Consider the following 16103-nt stretch of genomic DNA (forward strand, 5'->3'; position numbering starts at 1 on the left):
ACTATACTTACTCAAGGCAGCCATGTGCTGAGCATCCTCCAGGTCCCAGGAGAAGCAACAGTACCGGGGCACCAAGGAAACTTTTGAGATTCACCATGGTTAAGAACTTAGCAGCCGGGGCTGGAGAGACGGCTCAGCACTTAAAGAGCACCGGCTACTCTTCCAGAGGTCCTGAGTTCAATTCCCAGCAACCACATGGTGACTCACAACTATCTGTAATGAGATTTGGTGCCCTCTTCTGGCCTGCAGGGACACATGCAGGCAGAACACTGCATACAAAAGAAATAAACAAATAAATCTTAAGAGGAAGGGGGAGGGGCAAGGGGAAGAAGGAGGAGGAGGAGGAGGAGGAGGGAGGAGGAGGAGGAGGAGGAGGAGGAGGAGGAGGAGGAGAAGAAGAAGAAGAAGAAGAAGAAGAAGAAGAAGAAGAAGAAGAAGAAGAAGAAGAAGAAGAAGAAGAAGAAGAACTTAGCAGCTACCTTTGGGGACCATCAAAGGCTTCCCAGGCACATTCATGCCATTTCTTACTTTAAACCCACCTTACCATACTGGCAAGGCACATGTACCTATCGATGCAGCCAGAGAAGCTCAGGCAAGAACAGGATGGAGGCTAACTCCCTAGTGAGGGACGTTCTCCAACCCTCAGAACCCTATCAGAATCACACTAACTAACTGGATCAAAGATGGGGATATCCCCAGATTCCTAGCACCATGCCTGGCATACATCTCAGCCTCAGTCAGATGCTCTACAGACCCTAGGTGATGAGGAGACATTGTCTGAGGCAAAGTGGGGAGCAAGGAAGACCCTTACCTCAGCAGATTCTCCTCTAGCAGCCGCAGGGCCTGCCAAGACTCCACCAGCTTCCTCAGATCCTCCTGGACCATGGCTGCCCCCTCTGGGGAAGACTTCTTCATCACAAGCTGGCCCAGTGCTTGGAGCAGGGACAGCTGGACCTCTCTCTCTGGAATTTCAGCCAGCAGCCTCTGTGGGACACATGGATGGACATATACGCATGTGAGGTACTAGTTTGGGAGAAAACTCTGTACCTCAGTATGAAGGTTACCCAGAATGCTTGAAGGGAATGCAGGCAAGAGAATGAACCAGTACCTTACCTCAGGTCCAGTCTCTTGGGACTCAGCATCCCACAGATGCACATCCCCTTGGTGCATCTCCAACGTCTGTGTGACCATGATGACCCACTGCTGCAGCTCTGACAGCCGGTGGCTGAAGGTGCAATGCTCCCGTACGCTCTGCTGACACCTGTCCACAAGGTCCTGTGGTACAGCCAGGAGGTCTGAATGCTGCTTGAGGCAGACTGCAGATGATACCCCACAAAGGATACCTAGACCTGCCTACATGCCCCCACAAGTATTAGGGACCATCACGGGAGATGGGGGAGAAAGGATGTAAGAGCCAGAGGATGGGAAGGATGCTATGACATGATATGGCTGGTAAACACACAAACTCACAGCAGCTGCAGTTACCAGTACAAAACCAAGCTGATTGATACTACAGCTTGGATAAGAGAGGGGCTCATGAGGCTCCACCCCTTCCTGAGGAGTGGCTGGCAGCTGAAGGCTCTTGGGGGATGAGGAGTCATTTCTTTTTGGGGTGTGGCCTCTTTTAGGCTGCCCATTTTCAGGGGATGGTCCCACACTTACCCCATGTGGGCAGTACTAACTACTCAGTGGATTACAATTAAAAAAAAAAAAAGAAGAAGAAGAGCGGATGAAGGTGGGGTGGGGACATGTTGGGGATGGTCCAGAAGGAGTAGGAAAGGGGAGTAGAGTGGATATGATGAAGATTTATTGTATACATGTATGAAATTATCAAAGGATAAATAAAAATAGTCTTTAAAAAGAATGGGCAGCTTGTGACCCCCTGCAGCATTGTAGCGGAATCTGCAAGCATTGTGTGGAGGGGTGGAGCAAACAGCTCTGAGGTCAGGGCTGAGGGTAAGCGATGGACAGTACATGGGGTCCTTACATGGTGTTTGTTTGTTCTTTAAGATTCATGGAGCCATGCCAACATGCTTTCTTTTCTGTATATGATTGACTCTGTATAAAGGTTTTCAAAGCTAACTTGCTTTATTTTGGCGGCGGGGGTAGGGGGGGCATCTATTCCTGGATCCTGTTTCCTAGGCCTGTTAGTTTCTCAGAAGTCTGAATCACGGGCCTTTCTCTTCTCTGTCTCCAAGAAAGCTGGGCACTCTCCTCAGAATGATGGCCATTCTCCATTCTTTTGGCCCCTTTGCCTGGGACTCTCTGAGCCCCCTTTCCAGCCCCCCCCATGAGCCATTTAGACTCTGGCTCTCTGCCACTATTCTCACTGAATTACGCTGAAGGTCTCATGCCTCTGTGCTGGGCTTCCAAAGACCCTATCTCCCTGAATCTCAAAAAAATAAAAATAAAAATAAAAATTACTGCAGAGATAGGGATGCCAGGCCCCTGCCAAGGGGTTATAAGCCCAATGGGGATGGGGGTTTCAGCATCCCACATATTGTACCTACTTTCAACAATCCATCAAAGATGGCCTCAAACACAGTGCCAGGACCTAGGTACCAATACTAATCACCTCCAATGGCTTCCTGCCCTAGGGACCTGTGGTCTCTGACAAAGGAGCATGCTCCCTGTGGATGTGATAGTTAATCTTACTTGACCCGACCTAGAATCACCGTGGAAACAAGCCTCTGAAGGATTGTCTAGGTTCAGTTAACTGAGGTGAGAATTTCCATAAATGTGAGCTGCCCCACTCCACAGGCCCAGGACTACATGAAAACGGAGAAAACTGGAAGCAACTGGATCTTTGTGAGTTCACAGCCAGCTTGGCCTGTACAGGGCTCCAGAGTCCATCTCTCTCTACTTCCTGACTGCAGACACAGTGAGGCTGGTCGCTCCAAGCTCCTGCCGCCGTGGTTCCCTGAAACGTGATAGGCTACACTCTGGAACCGTGAGGCAAGCAAACCTTCTAGTGTTGTCTTTGTCAGACATTCTGTCAGGGACGTCAGGACATGAAGGCCACTTGGCTGTAAAGGAAGGGGGAGTTTACACTCACTAGACTTAACAAGCGCCGAATGTCTGAATAAGGGGGACAGTTTCCCTTTACAGATGCATGATGGGATGTCACCCTCTTTTGACCTCAAATGACACCCAGTAAATGTGTCCTCTAACGATTGGCCTAGCTCATCATTTGGATATAGTTCTTGGAGCTGATGTTTGGAGTTCTAGGGGCTTCTAGAAGCTGGGAACAGTGTCCTATCTATATCTCCTTCCTTTACCCCTGAGACTACAGATGCAAGTTTACCGAGCAGAATTAGCGAATTCATCCAGACCCAAGGAGTCGCTTAGGCCAACAGGGCTCCTTAGGTCCTTGGTGTATGGCATCATCTGTTTCCTGGAGACTCCTGGGGAAGCATTTGGGGCTGAGGGTGGAGCAGGGGCCAAAGGTAGCAGACAATGTAAGGTGCTGTCACTCCATGGAGGGAGGGAGACAGAACTGCCCCACACCCCACTAAAATGTCTCACGCCCACCCATATCCACAGTGATCAAAAGCCTATTTGCCATGGCCTGGGGTTGGGCTCTGTGGTAGTCTGAATGTAACTGGCCTCCATGAGCTCATAGGGAGTGGCACTATTAGGAGGTGTGGTTTTGTTGGAATAGGTATGGCCTTGTTGGACGAAGTGTGTCACTGTGAGGGTGGGCTTTAAGGTCTCAGATGCTCCAGCCATGCTTGGTGTAGTCCCAGTTCATTTCCTGTGGACTGAAGATTAAGATGTAGAACTCTCAGCTCCATCTCCAGCACCATGTCTGCCTGCATGTTGCCATGTCCCACCCTGATGTAATGGACTAAATCTTTGAACTGTAATCAAGCCCCGATTAAATGTTTCCTTTATCAGAGTTGCTGTGGTCATGGTGTCTCTTCACAGCAATAGAAACCCTAACTGAGACAGGGTCTAACTCCACACACAGGTGCAAGGAGGTCTCTGAAGTTCTAACAAGGCCACTGGCTTGTCTGGGAGCACACCCGTCCTATACACAAAGGGCTTTGCTTCAGTTTGGTCGAGATTTTATCTCACTCCTTAGAGGTACCACTGGCCATGATGCCTGATGTGACATCAGTGGTTGTGGTATAAAGGGAATATTTTCTGACCTCTCCTATGACCAGAGCTATCTGTAGCCACTTATGTATGACTTGATTATAATGTCTCTTTAAGAATTTCTTTCTATCCTAGACATTTCTAGATTGTCTGTGAGAGTGGTGTGCCCACCTGTTAGCTTCAGGGTGGTAAAGAAGGTGTTTGCTATGGAAACTGGGTGTACAGGGCCAGGTGGGCTGAAGAAGGGATCAGCTTGAACTCCCTGAGGCTTAATTAAAAAGCAGGGCGATCCAAACCTGTCTAAATCAGGGTGTGTAGGGAACCTGGAGCCTGCATCTCTACTTGTCTCGGTCAATTGTCAAGAAGTCTGGGGTTCTAAGCAGCTATGAGACTGCAGAAGTAAAAGCAATCCTGTGCACCAGAAAGTGCTCAGAGGGCCACTAGAGGGCGCTGCAAACAAGGCTCTGAGGCCACCAGGGCCAGTGGACACAAACAACTGGGTACCCACGCTTGCAGAGGAGACAAGGCAGCCTTTTCTGTTCTCAGGTGGCATCACTCACTCACTTGCTGATTTACTGTCCCATCCACCCAGTCCCCAGGAAAGCAGGGCCCTGTCTGTCAGTGTATGCTGCCTCCCCCACTGGAGCCCAGAACAGCAGCCGGCATACAGAAATAGCTCAACAACCAGAAGCTACACCAATGAGGATGAGAAGAAAGAGAGGTTGGAAGGAACAGAGGATGAAAGGAGAAAGGACCCAGGAGTGTAGGATTCTAAGACCTGGTCCTCGCTGCTTAGGCTCTTCACTGGTCCCTTACCTCCAGGGATCTCTTCAGGGCTTGCTGGTCAGAGGAAATCTGGTCCATTTTGTGCTGGTGGTTAGAGTTCTCCTGGGCAAGAGGCCTCACAGCCTCTATCTGTGTCCCCAGATCGAGACCCTCTTCCTGCAGGCCCTGTGATAGAGAGAAGAACAAGTGAGCTTGGCCAATTGTCTCTCCATCCAGAAGCCCTTCCATCCCAGAAGACTTTCAGTCCAGAAGACCCTCCATCCCAGAAGACTCTCCATCCCAGAAGACCCCCCATTCAGAAGATCCTCCACCCAGAAGACCCCTCATTTCAGAAGACCCTCCAGCCAAGAAACCCTCCATCCCAGAAGACCCTCCATCTAGAGGCTCAGTGGGGTAGGGACTCTGAGTGGGAAAGTCCTTGGTTGGGGTTCCCAGGATAGCATGTTCTCTCTATCAGTGGCTGCACCACATGGGTGGTCCAATAGATTCCTTTTTCAGGGCAAATGAATCTTTAAAATTCAGACACAAATATCCTGGGGCATTATTAAAATAAACTATAGGAAAGACCAGACAGCATCTTGGGAAAGAAACTCACATCTGGACTCTCACTTGGTGACCATTGGCCGTTATGAAGAATTATACCCACTTCAGTGTTAAAGCCTCAAATGCACCACACTTAATGTTTTCCAGAGAATGCTGTCAGCTTATACAGGAATGGTGTTTGGGTTTGAAACAATAAACACTGTGTCATATGTATGATAAAAACCAGTAAAGCTCCTCAGCTGGCTGGCGATTACCAATGACCCGCCTGCATGCAGTCCACACATGATATAAAACATATCTTCCTAATCGCAAAATTGGTTTATTCAACTGAAAGTCTCCGGACTCACCAAAAATAGTTCATACAACAGTTAATCTCCATTGTCATCTTGACTGGATTTGTGTCATCTAGGAGACACCTCTAGGTGTTTCCAAATAAGACTAACCGAAGAGGGAAAACCCACATTGAATGTGGACAGCACCACCCCATCAGCTGGAGTACCAAACCAAATAGAACTGAGCTGAGTGCCGTTGTTCAGACTTCGGAACCCAGGGCAAACAAAAGAACTGTTTGTTGCTCAGTTAGACTTGACTCAGCAGCTTGGGGGTGCTAACAGCCCCGCTGGGGCCAGGAACTGTCTGTCAGCTGAAGAAGCAGAGGTTCTACTGAGACCCAAGTAGTCAGATCCCCAGTAAGAACCTTGGGCTCAGGCGAGCGACTGTTTTGCAGCTTGCTGCCAGAAGGAGGAGCTCCCGAGCAGGCAACAGTGTGCCAGGTGCCAGTCACTCCTCACCTGCAACCTTAGGAGTTGAACCTGCTTTCCAGGAAGGTCCCGCTGAAGCCCTTTCTCTGCTTGGATCCTGGCTTGGAGGTCTAGGAGTTTCCTGTGTAGGGGGTCAAAAGCCACCCCGAAGTCCTTGTGCTGGGCGAGCAGGCTCTGCAAATAGAAGCATTTTCCTCACAGCACCTTGTAAGACCTAACACTGGGCTGGGCTGCTCTCTCTATACTCACACCTGACCTACCTCCACCAGGAAACACTTCCTGATGGGCCACTCTAGTGTTCTCTTACCACACTTTAGCCATGGTCCTCAAGAACAGCCCTCCCCCATACACCAAATCTCACCAGAAGCTTGTTTGTAAATAAGGTTTTGTGAGAATACGCTCCCCCCACCCCCCCCCCGCCTACTCATTTCCTTATGACTCTCTGCTATAGAGGCAGAATTGGGCTGACTGCCTGACAGACACTGGCATCTTCACTGCCTGGGCCCTTGCAGGAGCAGCAGCAGCCTGTAGACAAGAGGTTCTCAACCTTTGGGTTGAGACCCTTTTGGGGTCAAATGAACCTTTCACAGGGGTCACCTAAGATGATTCGACAGCATGGATATTTCCGTTATGATTCATAACAGTAGCAAAATCACAATTAAGAAGTCACAACAAAAATAATTTTATGCTTGGGGGTCACCACATCATGAGGAACTGTATTCAAGGACTGCAGCATTAGGAAGGTTGAGAACCATGACCTAGAGCTTTGCTGAGATGGCTCTGCGGACACCTCCTGTAACTGTCCGTGTGTGGTTATCCCCACCAACCGCCGCCGCCATGGTTTGAGAGTGGAGACTTCACTTCCTTTCTGGTTCCCCCAGCTCTGGCAACCCTGCCTTATTGTGCTGATGAAGTGAGATTGCTGGCTTGGAATCAAGTGACGTAGCCCGAACCCTGACCCTTCCTGAGATACCTAACAGACTCTCCTCACCTGTAAAACAGGGAGACTGGCAAAACCTCCCCCATAGTGTCAGCTGGACAAAGATTAACAGGTGCCTGGCCCAGAGCCAACACCTGAAGACCGTAACTATTATTATGATCATTACTGGCCGCTTAGCAAACATTTGGCAGCTAGAACCGGCTGGCTGCAGAGTGCCAAGCCATTGCTTTGACTTATTGCAGTCAGAAGCATGCCATTAATAATATTCACTCGCTGTGGAACAATCTTTTTGTACACTGTGACTATGTATTACTCTCATCGGTTAATAAAGAGCTGACTGGCCAATAGCTAGGCAGGAAAAGGTTAGGTAAGACTGTGGACAAAAAGAAAGCCTAGGGAGAAGAGCAAGGAGTTGCCAGGAGATACGGAGAGAAGCAAGATGAACATGCCTTGGTGAAGAAAGGTACTGCCATGTAGGAGAGAGTAGATAAGAAATATGGGTTAATTTAAGTTGTAAGAGCTAGTTAGTAACAAGCCTAAGCTATCAGTTGAGCATTTATAATTAATATTAAGTCTGTGTGGTTATTTGTGAGCTGGCCAGTGGTCCAGATGAAAAACTCTGCCTACATTCACTCCTAGGATCATGGTTGGTTAAAGTTAGCAAATGCTTGTGTTTGCATTTTCTATTACATTTCATTTACTTGTGTGTGTGTGTGTGTGTGTGTGTGTGTGTGTGTGTGTGTGTGTGTGTTTGTGCACATGCACGTGCACGTGCACAAACATAAACATGTGGAGGTCAGATGATAGCTGTAGGAGTTGGTTTTCTCCTCCTACCATCTGGCCCTGGGGATTGAAATTGGGTAGAGAATGAGCAGCAAAACACCTTCACTGGTTGAACCATCTCCCCCACCCCATCTTTGCTTGTCCATCAGCTCTACAGAAGACAGTGTGGCTTGATTGAAACCTAGGGAACAGGGTTAGGAGTGACCAGCAGCAGACAGGTGACTAGGGAGCCAGTGTGAGGGGTGACATGAGAGTCCTGCCCTGTCCATCAACTCAGAACCTGGGATTGTGGGAAACAGAGGCATACATCCAGAGCCACTGGGCAGGGGTGGAGCTGAAATCAAAATACCAAGAAGGGCTGTGTCCGTCCCCTGGCCAAACTCCAGGGTGAAGCGGCTGATGCTCACCTGTAGTTTGCTCTTCCTCTGCAGAAGGCTGTTATGCAGTAAGTCTCTGTCCCTCACAGAACTTGCCACCTGCTCCAGGAGAGCAGCTGCTCTCTCCTGGCCGAGGATGCTACCCAGCAAGTCTGTCTTCAGCTGCAGCATTGCCAGCTGCTCTTTCAGTCTGGAGCTCTCTGCTAGGGCCGCCTGTGGGAGACAAGGTACCCATGCACCTCAGATAGCCAGGGAGGCCCAAGCTCACAATTCCTACTGTTGTTGTGCAGGAGCTGTGTCATCCGGAGAACCAGCACAGTAGAAGCAGACCACTGGGAATACATTGGAAGGTCCTGAATTTCAGGATCCATGTTGATTTTCTTTTACCCACCCTCACCCATCTCATTATCGAAGGCCAAGGAACAAGTCATCCCTTTCCTGTCTGGGAAACCCTATGTCCCCTCCATCATCACCACCACCAGCCATGGCACATGCTCAGCCTCTCTCACCTGGACCACAGCTCTGCCTGCCTGTTGCGTCTAAGCTGGTGCCTCAGAACTGACCTTTCACACCTCGCCGGCTTGATCCTCCATGCCTCTATACCAGTGGTTCTCAACCTTCCTAATGCTGCAACTCGTTAATACAGTTCCTCATGTTGTGGTGACACCCCCACCATAAAATTATTTTCGTGGCTACTTCATAACTGTAATTTTGCTACTGCTAATGTAATGTAAATATCTGATATGCAGGATATCCAATGGGGGTCACAACCCATAGATTGAGAACCACTTTTCCACTGTGACCCTCCATCACCAACAGACCTTCTGACTTCCTGGAAACACCTTGCTTTGGACTTCTGGCCTTGAGAACTATGAGAAAATAGAACTTTTTTATTTTTTAAGACAAGGTTTTACTCTGTAGCTCAGACTGGCCTGCAGATTACTACATAGCCTAGGCTGGTCTTGAACTCACAGCAGTTCTCCTGCCTCTGTCTCCACAGTGCTGGGATTACAAACATGAGCCATCACATCATAGTCCACAGCTGTATGACATGATCACAAAAACTGTAAATTAATTAGATTTTCTGTCTATCTTATGGAAAGGTCTGAATGGATTTCATCAAATCAAAGGACAGGTTTAGGATGTTCTGACCTAAAATTGAGGTTTGTAGTACACAGAAATTTCATATGAGATCATTTCATTCTCAGGAGGATTGTCTAAAAGAGCTAGAGACACGGCTCAGCCACTAAGAGTTTCCAGAGGACCTTTCCAGAGGACCTGGGTTCAATTCCCAGACCTCCATAACAGCTGACAAATGTCTGTAATTCTCCTTCCAGGAGATCTGATGCCCTCGTCTGGCTTAGGTGGGTACCAGGCACACAGTGGTGTATAAACACATACATAGGCAAGACATCCATACACACAAAAATAATAAAATAAAATAAATTAGAAAGATGACCACCACAGCCACCCAGACAGCATAGTGGTTAAGAGAGCACACTACTGTGGCAGAGGACCTGAGTTCAATTCCCAGCACCCACCTGCAACTCCAGCTTCAGGAGGGATCTGTTGCTTTGGCCTCCTCGGGTACCTGTGCTCACATGCACATACCCATATATGGGCATACACATAATTAAATTTGTTTTTCAACTTAAAAAAAAATGACTAGCATCCTTCAGCTCCTAAGCATGGGAAAAGGGATCTGCTGAACCTTTGAGAGGAAGGATCTCGCCCTGCTGTCAATAACTATGGAGTTAGGCTTGATGGTACACATCTCCAATCTCAGCATTTGGAGGGCAGAGGCAAGTGGATCTCTGTGAGTTCATGACCAGCCTAATCTATATAGCAAGTTCCAGGCTAGCCAGACCTACAAAGTGAGACCCTGTCTCAAAAACTAAAAGACTCAATAACATAAATAAATAATTAGGGAGGGATTGAAGTTGGGGAGACAGCTCAACAATTGGGGTGCTTGCTGAACAAGCCCGAAGATCTGAGTTTGAATCCCAAGAAACCCAAATAAATGCTGAATGGGCATGGTGGCCCTACTGTAGTTTCAGCTTATGAAGGCAGAGGTGGTGGGGGATCCCTAAAGCAAGCTGGCTAGCAAGACTAGCCACACCAGTGAGTTCTGGGTTCAGTGCATAAGGAGAAAGAGTAACCAAGTGATTCCCAGCATCAACCTCGGGCTCACACATGTGCAGGCTTCAAGCTGCAGGCTGAGCCGTGTTCTCCAGGGGAAGTGGGTCAACCCTGAGTAAAGATTCTCCCAGCAACACTCAGCAGGTCAGGGCAGTGATGGGAGAACTGTTTCAATATGTTGATGATGGTCCTATGCTTTGTGGGATGGTGGGTACTCTTCGTTTAATTTTCCAGAAATCCTTACGTTTTCGGGGTAATGTACGCATGTTTTTATAATCAGAACAAAAACTAATATAAAACGAGGTTGACACCCAGCACATTTTCATACCTCTCTCTGCTCTGTGTGTCTGAGAATCCCTGGACACAAGAGCATCTCATGGACTGAGAGCTCAGTGGTAGCATAAAGCAGGGCTTATGAGCCAATCAAAGCCCCAGTGTTGAGGGACTCTGGGGCGGATGCTGCCACATGCTCTCCCTGTAACGGTTCCTCTTTCTCCGAACAGCCAACACTTGTTTTGTGCCCAGCTGAAGGCCTAGAATGGTTAGTGTTACTGCTTCAGCCAGTCATGACAATTTCACCATCTTCAGCCAGGCACTGGGTGAAAGGATGGTCACATGACCTGCCCAACCAATGAGATGATAGATTCCCAGAAAGGCTTCAGCTCCTTGTTGGCAGAGTGAGCGTGGTGATGGGCAGTTCCCACCAATAACAAACACTGCTTGCTACTTGGCAGCTAACTGGAGGCCAGAAAGAGACATGCCCTGGATCTAGGAGAGCCTGGGTTCCAGATGACTCTGTTGAGCCATGAAATTGACCTGATCACCTCTGTCTTTGAAGTTCCCACTGGTCAGGCTGTCCCTGAAGACACAGTGAAGGCAATGGCTTGCTACACTGCTCTCTTGTAGAATCATCAATGCTCTACCTGTGGTGGGGTCCCCAAGGGAGACAAATTCCATGTAGCTTTGAGAAGTTTCATGAAAGTCACACAAGGCTTTGGCTTCTTTACCTGAGGACTAAGGATGACTTTTGTCCCTGAGAACAAGTGGTGACCCTTCCTGCATACTTGGTACTTGGCTGACACAGAGCAGTGAGCTGGACCCAGGTGTCTCAAGGACCCAGGAATGCACTTGTCCCTGGGAGAGTTGCTGAGGTGCCACACACTGGGCCAGCAGCCTCCCCGGCCCGCCCGCAAAGCCTGATTACCTCAATCTGGGGCAGAAAGGTATGAATGGAGGGCAGATCCGGCAGGCTGGTGGTGATGTCCAGGAGCCTCTGAGCCAGGGCCTTCCACAGCTGCAGGTCATTGAGGGGCCGCTGGAAACGCTGCCACAGCTCTGCCCTGGTCGCATTGTGGAGCCTGGTGTTCTTTCCCTTCATACTGCCAGGGCAGCGCAGGGCACAGATCCAGAGAGGAGAGAGTGAGATCAGTCCAGGGTAAGGCCTCTGACCAGGCTGCCCTCCCAACACATGGGATGCTACGAAGTAGTATAGGAAGTAGATGCGAACTTGTAAACGCCGAGACAGAGTAGCACTGACCCCATGCCTCGGGTCTTCCTGAGGACAGACCCTCAGCTCCCTCAGGCCTGTAAGCTCTCAAGGAAATGAGATACACAAGTGTCCCCTGGGTTTGCAGTATCTGAAAAGCTGAGACTGGAGTCAGGCAGAGCAGCTGTGACTTGTGTGGCTTAACTCTGTCAAGACCCTGCTTCCTCATCTGAAGAACGAGTAACACAGTGCTCTTCACACTGATCCCAGAAACATTCATAATCCTGATGCCCTTCACACTGATCCCAGAAACATTCATAATCCTGATGCCCTTCACACTGATCCCAGAAACATTATAATCCTGATGCCCTTCACACTGATCCCAGAAACATTCATAATCCTGATGCCCTTCACACTGATCCCAGAAACATTATAATCCTGATGCCCTTCACACTGATCCCAGAAACATTCATAATCCTGATGCCCTTCACACTGACCCCAGAAACATTCATAATCCTGATGCCCTTCACACTGATCCCAGAAACATTCATAATCCTGATGCCCTTCACACCCATCCCAGAAACATTATAATCCTGATGCCCTTCACACTGATCCCAGAAACATTCATAATCCTGATGCCCTTCACACCACTCCCAGAAACATTCACAATCCTGAAGGCTCCTAGTAACAGAAAGCTAGGAGCTTCCTTTCCCACTTAGAACCAAACAAGAGCTTAATCCAATTTTTAAAAGAAATAAACAAAAATGTGAGTCTGGGACCCAGAGCTACTGTGAGCCTAAGGGCATTTGTCAACCTGGAAGAGTGCTGTAGAATGAGCTAGTCTGTGACAGCCCCCAGAGTGAGGACAAAAGGGAAGCATGCTCTGATAACCATACCCTGCTTGAAGGTGGGACCTTGAAAGCTGGGTTCTAAGGATAAAAGCACTGCTATGGAGCTGTCTTCACACAGAGATAGTCCAGCTTCAAGGCAGGAGACCAAAAGCCTTGGGGGTAAATTGTGGAGACCAAACCCAAACCCTGGTTAAGGTATCATCCCAGGCTCAGCTACTTCCTGCAAGTAAGTTTCCACATACAAGGCCCAACACCGGATAAAGCTGCCCTGATCCTGATAACAGGGTGGCACCAAGCTGAGGGAGAGGAGACCTATAGCCACTTTGCCTTTGTCTGTTCTGTGTGTAGCAGGTCCAAGCCCCAGCCTAGCCCTGCTTCAGCATCGGGCAGTGGGATCTAGGCACTATCCCAGTTTTACAGATGTGGAGCCTAGGAACAGCTGTGGGTGAGAGACACAGCAGATGAAACTCCTATGTCCACGCTGAAGGAATTCCCTACAATCAGGCAGGGTATAAGATGTACTACAGGGGTGCCATTGCGCTGTTTTTAGGATGCTGTCTTGGCAAAAATAGGTGAGCACCCCGAATGTGCAGCGCTCATTTCTACAGAGGGAGGCCATTACTCTACTCTTTGCTGAGCTCGACTGTGCCCACAGTGAGAGAGGTAAGCAGAGGCGTTACTGAAGAGACGATCTGGTACTTTAGTCTCAGCATGGTCAGAGGCAGAGGAGTGGTTTCATTTACACAGCAGCCCTCCCTTATGACACGGCATGGTGAAGCCCTCCCAACGCGCAGCCACTCAAGACCCAGCAGAGGTGGGCTGATGAGCCTCTGAGCCATGAAAAGCAATGCTCACGCCCCTTGCTGGGAGCCAAATGCAAGTCTCAGCTGAGTAGAGACTTGCCACCCCCAGACAGCCTATCCACCACACACAGGGTACCAAGTATCGAGCACCCTGAGTCCCGCCCACGCATAGTCCTGCCTGCCTTCATCCTCCCTGGGTACCTTTGATATTCCTGAATGGCAGCCACCACGCTGTTGGAGAGTGACTGCAGGTCGGGGAAGGTGACAAGTTCCTTCAGTTGAGTTTGTAGCCGGTCTACACGGGGCTCCTCTGAAGCCAGTGCAGCCTGAGTTCCCTGCAAGGCACAACAACCAGAAACTGGTGAGGCTCCTTAGGGGAATGACAGTGTGTGTGCAGGGGCTGAGAAGAGGCTGGTGACTGGCCAGGCTGGAGGACCTGGTCACCAAGGGCACGGACTGCAGGATCTTACCCTTAGGCTGTTTCCTTCCCTGTAATAGCCTGGTTACACATGGTGTCATCTTCTTCACAGTGACACTGTGACAAATGCTTCAATCCACTGTAACTGCTCCCATTGGTTCTGGGATATCTTAACTGCAGGCCCCCACCTGGGTTCAATCCCCAACACTAACAAAAAGGATGATGATGGAGAAGAACGTTCCAATAGAAGGGATTTCCAGACCGTGGACTATTGGTTAGTAAGCTGGACTCACGATAAGAGCCAGAAATTCTTAAGCATCGACATTTTTAGGCACCAAGCACTTTCTCTGGCCCTACTGCCATTCATCCCAAATCACATACACCTGAAGTAAAAACCATTTCCCCAAAAGCTGCCCAGGAGAAAGGAGAGGAACCTGCCTGAACCCATGCAGGCTGGTCCCGCAGTCCCCACTCTCAACCACTGCACCAAGCTCCAACTCAGACTGAAGCAGATGGCCGTTAAGGATGCATGGTCCCCTTTGTAGAAAGATATAGTGTGACCTGGCCTGCTGGGAGGCTGGGCAGAAAAGCTCCCAAATGCACAAAGGATGCTCCAGAAAACCTTAGCACCATGGTGGGGCAGAAGAGCGGTCAGGGCCACTTTTATTTATTTTTTAAAGATTTTTTCCTTTAATGCCTGACTACTTGAGGGGCTAGGGAAGGAACCTGGAGTCCCATGCAAGCTAGGTAAGTCTATCACTGAGCCTCAGCACCAGCTTCAAGTGTTTCCTTTGACCAAATCATGATATTAACAATAAAGTAAGGGGTTGGGGAGTGTTGGACAGCTTGATCTAAAACCTGTCTGCACACTTCCTGCCGTGGTTTGAACAGTGCTGGCAGCGGTACTGTGAGCTTTTAGGAGGAGGCGCCCAGGGGGTCCTTAGGTCTTTGGAGGTGTGCCATGGAAGGGGTCTGTAAGGGGTCTGCTTGTCTTGTCTTCTTCATGGGCCCTACTTTCTGGCTTAAGAGGTGAATGGTTTACTCTGCCAGACTCCTACCATGACACGCTGTCCCTGCCAGAGGCCCAGAGAAATGCAGTCGCTGGACCTCAACGGCACCTCCAGAACATGTGCCACAGCAAACCTTTGCTCCTCCTAAGTTCACCTCGGCTGTTTTGCTACGGTAACAGGAAGGTTACCAAGACTTCCCGAGTGGGTAGGTGCCCACGCTGCCTTCCCTCCCCAGCCCCTGCCCTGTGTTTACCTCACATCATCTCTCCACTGTGAGCTTCCCTCCACCTCTAACTTCGCAGCTCCCTGGCCAGAACATCTGTCCCTCATCCCAATGCTGAGTTAGCCACCAACTTACTATGTGCTTTGCAAGGGGGAAAGTATTTCAGGCCTTAGTTTCTCCTTCTGGAAATGAGAATAAACACGTGCCTTCTCAATGGCCCTTTCAGGGAACTCCGGTGCCAAAGGATCAGGCACACCAGAGAGCGTGCGTAAGCCGATTCTGATTCTCCAAGTGGCAACCTGAGGCCCAGCACATGCCTGTACTTACAGAGAACAGCCTCCAGTGGGCCACCAGCTCATCTTCTGTGGCTGTCTTCACCGTGGGATCCAAGCCCTCATGGGCCAACCTCTGAAGGCTTTTCTTGAACTCCCCCAGCTCCGCCTCCAGCCTCAGGATCTGCTGCTCACAGGCCCCCTTGGACTGGAGCAGGCCCTGCAGCCTCCCTTCTTCCTCCTTCCAGAGGACTCTCAGCTTCTCCAGGACCGCTCGCATCTCCTCCAGCTCCCCTGAGATCTTCTCTGCACCCAAAGGAGAGGTGTTCCGTATGACACCCTCAGCCTGATCCTCCAACATGTTCAAAGACTCCTCGCCCCTAGGGAAATCCTTGGCCATGTCCTGTCCAGGATGACAGGGAGACAGCAGGAAAGCAGAGGTTAGCTGTGTTCTCAGAGCAGACCTGGGGATCATGCCATGGGTGGACTTGTGAGATGGGAACTGTTCTCTCCTGTTTCCTGCAAGCCATTGAGCACTTACAGGAGAATGTCTCTTTTGGGCATGTCTGTCTTCAGCACTGTCTGGCATTTGCTAATGTTTCTTTCTTTCTTT

General features: G+C 49.6%; 1 protein-coding gene across 4 annotated transcripts in view; it reads right to left on the reverse strand.

The window, feature by feature from the left end:
• The window catches only part of Syne3 (spectrin repeat containing nuclear envelope family member 3), an 83569-nt gene that overhangs the window by 17572 nt on the left and 49894 nt on the right, over positions 1 to 16103 (reverse strand). For all 4 annotated transcript variants that reach the window (XM_036206609.1, XM_036206607.1, XM_036206608.1 and 1 more), the window contains 8 exons: positions 15546 to 15893; positions 13769 to 13902; positions 11632 to 11806; positions 8319 to 8501; positions 6219 to 6362; positions 4915 to 5049; positions 1114 to 1275; positions 812 to 984 (listed from right to left, as the gene is read on the reverse strand). In XM_036206609.1, coding sequence (XP_036062502.1) covers positions 812 to 984; positions 1114 to 1275; positions 4915 to 5049; positions 6219 to 6362; positions 8319 to 8501; positions 11632 to 11806; positions 13769 to 13902; positions 15546 to 15893 — 1454 coding nt within the window. The remainder of the gene's footprint in view (positions 1 to 811; positions 985 to 1113; positions 1276 to 4914; positions 5050 to 6218; positions 6363 to 8318; positions 8502 to 11631; positions 11807 to 13768; positions 13903 to 15545; positions 15894 to 16103) is intronic.

Source organism: Onychomys torridus, chromosome 14 (assembly GCF_903995425.1).
Source record: "Onychomys torridus chromosome 14, mOncTor1.1, whole genome shotgun sequence".
In the NCBI taxonomy this organism is placed as follows: Eukaryota; Metazoa; Chordata; class Mammalia; order Rodentia; family Cricetidae; genus Onychomys; species Onychomys torridus.